The sequence below is a fragment of the Capsella rubella genome, unplaced genomic scaffold (assembly GCF_000375325.1).
Source record: "Capsella rubella cultivar Monte Gargano unplaced genomic scaffold, Caprub1_0 scaffold_210, whole genome shotgun sequence".
Classification (NCBI taxonomy): domain Eukaryota; kingdom Viridiplantae; phylum Streptophyta; class Magnoliopsida; order Brassicales; family Brassicaceae; genus Capsella; species Capsella rubella.
Window position 1 is genome coordinate 1 of NW_006238719.1, and position 5,675 is coordinate 5,675.

The window sequence follows — 5,675 nt, forward strand, 5'->3', positions numbered from 1 at the left end:
TTTCTTGGGTCAGATTGTTTAAATTTAGTTTACTTGGGGTCAGATTAATTATAATTAATTTATTATGGGTTATTACTTAAATACCAAGGTATATCGGAAAAACAATGAATACAAAACAAAAATTACTCAGGTTGGTCAACGATTTGTGATGTTGACTTTCCACTCGCATCGTCGTCTTCTTCCTTCGTTAATCTAATCTCAAATTTTGGGTTAATATCAAAAAATTCTTTGTTTAGCTACACGTTTAGTTTTTACACATCACAGTTGAAAACGAAATTAGAGAACCGTGTCTATGGATTCTTCTGGATTTGAGGAAGAGTATGATTCTTCGCAATCGAAGTTACTCGAAGAGTTCATGTGTATCCCCAACATTGACAAAGCTTGGATTTTTAAGTCTGATTCTGGTACCCTCAATTTCATTGGCTACTTAATTTTATTTTTCTCTTAGTTCAGTGATGAATTTAGTGTGTAATTGGAGAAAGTTCAAGTTTTGTTATCAACTCATATCTGTAGGTTCTCAGTTAATGTTTGCTATGAGTCAAGCAAATCTTTTGGCTAACAAAAGGAGAAAGTTTTTGCTGTCAACTCATATCTCCAAGGAGAGTAGAGAGTTTGTGAAGTTTCATTGGTCTCCGTTTCCAGTTGAGATGAATGGTGTTTCAGCTTTTGTTCCATCTCCATCAGGACTGAAGCTTCTTGTAGTTCGGAATTCTGAAAATGTAGAATCTCCTACTCAGTTTGAGATATGGAGTTCGTGTCAGCTAGAGAAGGAGTTTCATATTACTCAGAAAGTTCATGGTTCTATATACGTTGATGGATGGTAGTGCATTGGTAACTTTTTTTTGGTTTTGATGTGAAAATTGCTGGTGAGTAGAAGAGATGATAAGGCTGTGTGTAATGCAGGTTTGAAGGTATTTCTTGGAACTCTGATGAGACTCATGTAGCTTATGTTGCTGAGGAACCTTTACCGTCTAAGCCTACTTTTAACCATCTGGGTTATAAGAAAGGAGATTCCTTTGGTGATGATTGTGGAAGCTGGAAAGGTCAAGGAGATTGGGAAGATGAGTGGGGAGAAGCATATGCCGGAAAAAGGCAGCCTGCGATGTTTGTTATCAATCTTGACAGGTCTCGCTACCCTTGATTTAATACTTGAGAAAGAAAAAAGGTCTCCTCAATGATGGCTGACACTTCTTGTTAAATGCTTTGCTTTTGATTTGACAGTGGGGAAGTCCAACCTATCAAAGGAATTCCAAGATCTTTAAGTGTTGGACAGGTTATTTGGAGTCCTAACAGTAAAGGTTCAGATCAGTATTTAGTTTTTGTGGGATGGTCAGGAGGTAAAAGAAAACTTGGTATTAAGTACTGCTCCAACCGACCTTGTGCGATATACACAACTAAGTTTACAGATACGTCATCATCATGTTCAGATGAATCCAAGTAAGTTTGTGGCATTTGATTCACATGAGGATTCATAATCTTAAAATGGTCTTAACTTCTGGGTGTTTACTTGTCCTCTAGAAATAACGAAAATGAAGCATATCCTCTATATAATCTGACAAAGAGCATAAGCAGTGGTTTCTCTCCTCGGTTCAGGTTAGCATTTTAAACTGCAACTGATAATATTCCGATAACCTTTGCTGAGATGTAGCAAAAATTATATTGAAAAGAAAATTTTACTCATCGTTCAACAGATCTTGCTGTTTTAAACCGCTTTTCCTTGCCTTATGTTTATGCATTTGAAACCAACATTTGTTTTTCTAGTTACTCTGTTTCTAACTGAGACTTTCTTATAAAACTTGTGTAAACAGATATTAAGTTTGGTTTTGATCTTCTCACCATTAACTACATCTGTATCAAATTTCTTTTCTCAGCAAAGATGGGAAGTTCCTTATGTTTTTATCCTCAAAAAGTGCTGTTGACTCTGGGGCACATCGGGCAACTGAATCACTTCACAGGATTAACTGGCCTAGTGATGGGAATTTTTCCGAAACCACAAATATTCTTAATGTGGTCAGATTTTATGGATATTTATCTGACTAAAACTTTTAATATATTCTAACCAAACAAATCTTTCGTTCTTCTCTGTTGTCTGATTCTGATATGCCTATATATCTTATACTGCAGATACAGGTAGTGAAGTATGCTGAGGATGGTTGTTTCCCAGGGCTCTACAGTTCCAGGCTTCTAAGTGATCCATGGCTATCAGACGAACAAACTCTCGTATTGAGTTCCTTTTGGCGCAGCTGTCAAGTAATTCTTGCCGTGAATTTGTTGAGGTACAGCACAATTGTCAATAGGTGTGTAATTCTAAAACCTGGTCTGCTGCCACAAAATAATGATATAAATATCATGAGAATTTTACAGCGGGGAAGTATCGCGGGTCAGCCCTAGTGATTCAAATCATTCATGGAATATCGTGGCGTTAGACGGTGATGATATTGTCGCTGGTAACATGTTGAACATTTTTTATTATCTTTAATTACTTACTGTCCCATTAAACACATGCAGCTTGAGACATATGATATTTTTTTGTGTGAATAGTGTGTAGTAGTCCAGTGAAGGTTCCTGAAATTAAGTATGGGAAGAAAATTCTCAGCAGATCTGGTAAACTTTCATGGCAGTGGTTGAATATCTCAAGCCCAATCTTCAAATGCCCTGACAAGGTATATCATATTGCAACCACCATTTTTGGTTTGGTTGATGTTTTTGACATGATTCTATTATCTCAGGTTATGTTAGGACTTTCATCTCTTCAGTTCGAAATTCTGGAAATTCCAGTAAGTGGTGTTTCTGAAGATCTTACCGAAGGTAATTTACACTTAGTTTAAGACATTGCTTTCAATGCCAAAAAGGAGATTGTATTATGCAATATGATTATCTGCTAGTGTATCTTGTTCACGTGTACCTGTATACATGTTATGACTAATCCATAATCAACCAATTGCAGGGGCCAAGAAACCCATTGAAGCCATATATGTATCATCTTCAAAGAGCGACAAATGTGATCCTCTAGTCGTTGTTATTCATGGAGGCCCTCATTCTCTCTCTCCATCCAGCTTCTCCAACAGCCTGGCTTATCTCTCCTCGATTGGAAACAGTCTGCTGATTGTAAATTACAGGTGCTAAGCTTCTATGCCTTGTCAATTTTTCCACCAGTGCATCAAGCTTGTGCTATAGTTCTCATGAATCTAACTTTTCTTTGATGTATAATGTGGTTCAATTAAAGGGGTTCGTTAGGATTTGGTGAGGATGCTTTGCAGTATCTTCCTAGGAAAGTTTGTTCGCAAGTATGTATGCAACCTGCAGTTTGATTTTTCTTCTTTCTATCTATCCCGCTATCTCTTCTTCATGGATCTGAAAACAGCCTAACTTATGTGCTACAGGACGTGCAAGATGTGCTTACAGCTGTTGATTACGCCATTGACATGGGATTTGCAGATGCATCAAGAATAACACTGTTAGGTGGTTCTCATGGTGGATTTCTGACCACTCACTTGATTGGCCAAGTACTTACTTTAGTCTTCAATTTTTTTTCTTCGTTCTGAACACCTAGTCATAAATTCTCATTTTTCCTGCTAATTCTTTTTCAACAGGCGCCAGATAAATTTGTAGCTGCAGTTGCAAGGAATCCTGTTTGCAATTTAGCATCAATGGTTGGCATTTCAGATATACCTGATTGGTGCTTCTTTGAAGCCTATGGAGACACGAATCACTTTACAGAAGCACCTTCACCTGATGATCTTTCTCGTTTTCATCAGATGTCTCCTATATCGCATGTCTCCAAGGTCAAGCCACCATATCTACCTATTATCATTTCTTCTGACACAATACTTATGTCTTTTGGTTCTTGAGGACATTAAAGACATTCATAATAGTCTTGTGTTACACTAGTGCAGGTGAAAACTCCCACCTTATTTCTTTTGGGAACTAAGGATCTTCGTGTTCCAGTATCAAATGGATTGCAAGTAAGATCTTTTGGGGTTATACTTCCGTTGACACAAACTAAATTGCTAAAACATGGTGCTTAATCTTCTGTTCTTGAAACATGCAAGTACGTGAGAGCACTGAAGGAGAAAGGAGTCCCGATAAAAGTTTTAGTATTCCCCAACGATAATCATCCCCTTGATAGGTAAAATTTACAGCATATTTTCTTTTCATTACATAGCATTTTGAAAATACATTTGTGTGCACAGACCACAGACCAATTTTGAAAGCTTTCTGAACATCGGTTGCTGGTTCAAGAAGTACAGTGAAGAAGCGAGCTTCCTTGCTATGTTCGCATATGTCTACATTGCTGGGAAAGTTAAAAAGAGATACAGCTCATACAGCAAGATTCTCTCCAGATAGGGATCATGGAAACTACACCTGAAGTGTTTCAAGTATGATTTTTTTCATTATGTGAACCCCCATAGAAGTCTGTGGCTGAGATTTGTGTTACGAAGTTTGGAGGTGAAATGTTAACTTTTTCATGGTTCTTTATGTGCATCTGATAAAAGTTTAGGAATATTTGGAGACAAAAATATATAATAGAGTTGTTTTGTATAAATAACAATCTTCAGGAAATTACTTCTTTTTATTTCCTTTAAGGGCTTAAACTATTACGAAACTATCAATTAACCCCCAACTGTTCTCTCTTTTCAATCGGACAAAGGACGTGTGCGCGCGCAATTATATCCATTTGCAACTCCCCAGGAAAAAAAAACTCGTCGGAATTTACAGAGAAACACGTTCGCCGGAGAATTAAATACCACCGTCGTCTCAATTGGCGGAGCAAATCCTTTTCCTTTTCTCTAGAGACTAAACTAATGCTCGTTGCAGCTCAAAAATGTTGTTGAATCTTCGTCTAGATGGCTGTAGCTTACATGTTCTCTGTTCTACAAAAACTTTACCGATTTCGCCTCTCGATAAGTTCCCATCAGTCAAGAAAGTGAAGCCGAATTACGTACCAGGAACTCACGAGAGTGACAAAGGACCACAGAGAAGCACCAGAAATGGCGACCGAGGTTGTGGTACTGTTACCCATGAAGTTGTCTCCGGAAGAAACTTACTTTTTGTAAACCCAGGTAATGGTTGCGTCGGAAAATCTTTGATTAGTGATGGGTTTGTTGATAAGAGAGGTAAAGATGGCGGATTTGGTGGGAATGGTTTGGTTGGTAAAGTGCACACCAAGTGTTCGACGAAACGTCTGAGTTACGGAGGATGTATTCCCGCTATTTTAGAGGCTTTGGATTGTATTGAGGATGTTGAAGATGCGTTGAGTCCGTGGGCAGAGAGGCTTAGTAACAAGGAGAGGACGATTATATTAAAGGAGCAGATAAGATGGGAGAGAGCCGTGGAGATTTTCGAGTGGTTTAAGAGCAAGGGTTGTTATGAGTTGAATGTGATTCACTATAATATTATGCTTCGGATTCTTGGGAAAGCTTGTAAATGGAGGTATGTGCAGAGTTTATGGGATGAAATGATTAGAAAAGGTATCAAGCCAATTAATTCTACGTATGGGACTCTCATTGATGTTTATAGCAAAGGCGGGCTTAAAGTACATGCGCTTTGTTGGCTAGGGAAGATGAGCAAGATTGGGATGCAGCCTGATGAAGTTACGACGGGGATTGTTCTTCAAATGTATAAAAAGGCAAAAGAGTTTCAGAAAGCAGAGGAATTTTTCAAGAAATGGTCGT

General features: G+C 38.1%; 1 protein-coding gene across 1 annotated transcript; it reads left to right on the forward strand.

The window, feature by feature from the left end:
• The first annotated feature begins 282 nt into the window (after positions 1–282).
• Positions 283–4,580, forward strand: LOC17874238 (acylamino-acid-releasing enzyme). Its single transcript, XM_006279046.2, has 17 exons — positions 283–404; positions 514–820; positions 904–1,125; positions 1,222–1,437; positions 1,519–1,593; positions 1,872–2,010; positions 2,125–2,276; positions 2,365–2,447; positions 2,542–2,663; positions 2,730–2,808; positions 2,948–3,119; positions 3,227–3,287; positions 3,384–3,506; positions 3,594–3,785; positions 3,897–3,965; positions 4,053–4,129; positions 4,194–4,580. The coding sequence occupies exons 1-17, from the start codon at positions 293–295 to the stop codon at positions 4,345–4,347; spliced, it is 2,355 nt and encodes a 784-aa protein (XP_006279108.2). The 5' UTR covers positions 283–292; the 3' UTR covers positions 4,348–4,580.
• Positions 4,581–5,675: the final 1,095 nt, after the last annotated feature.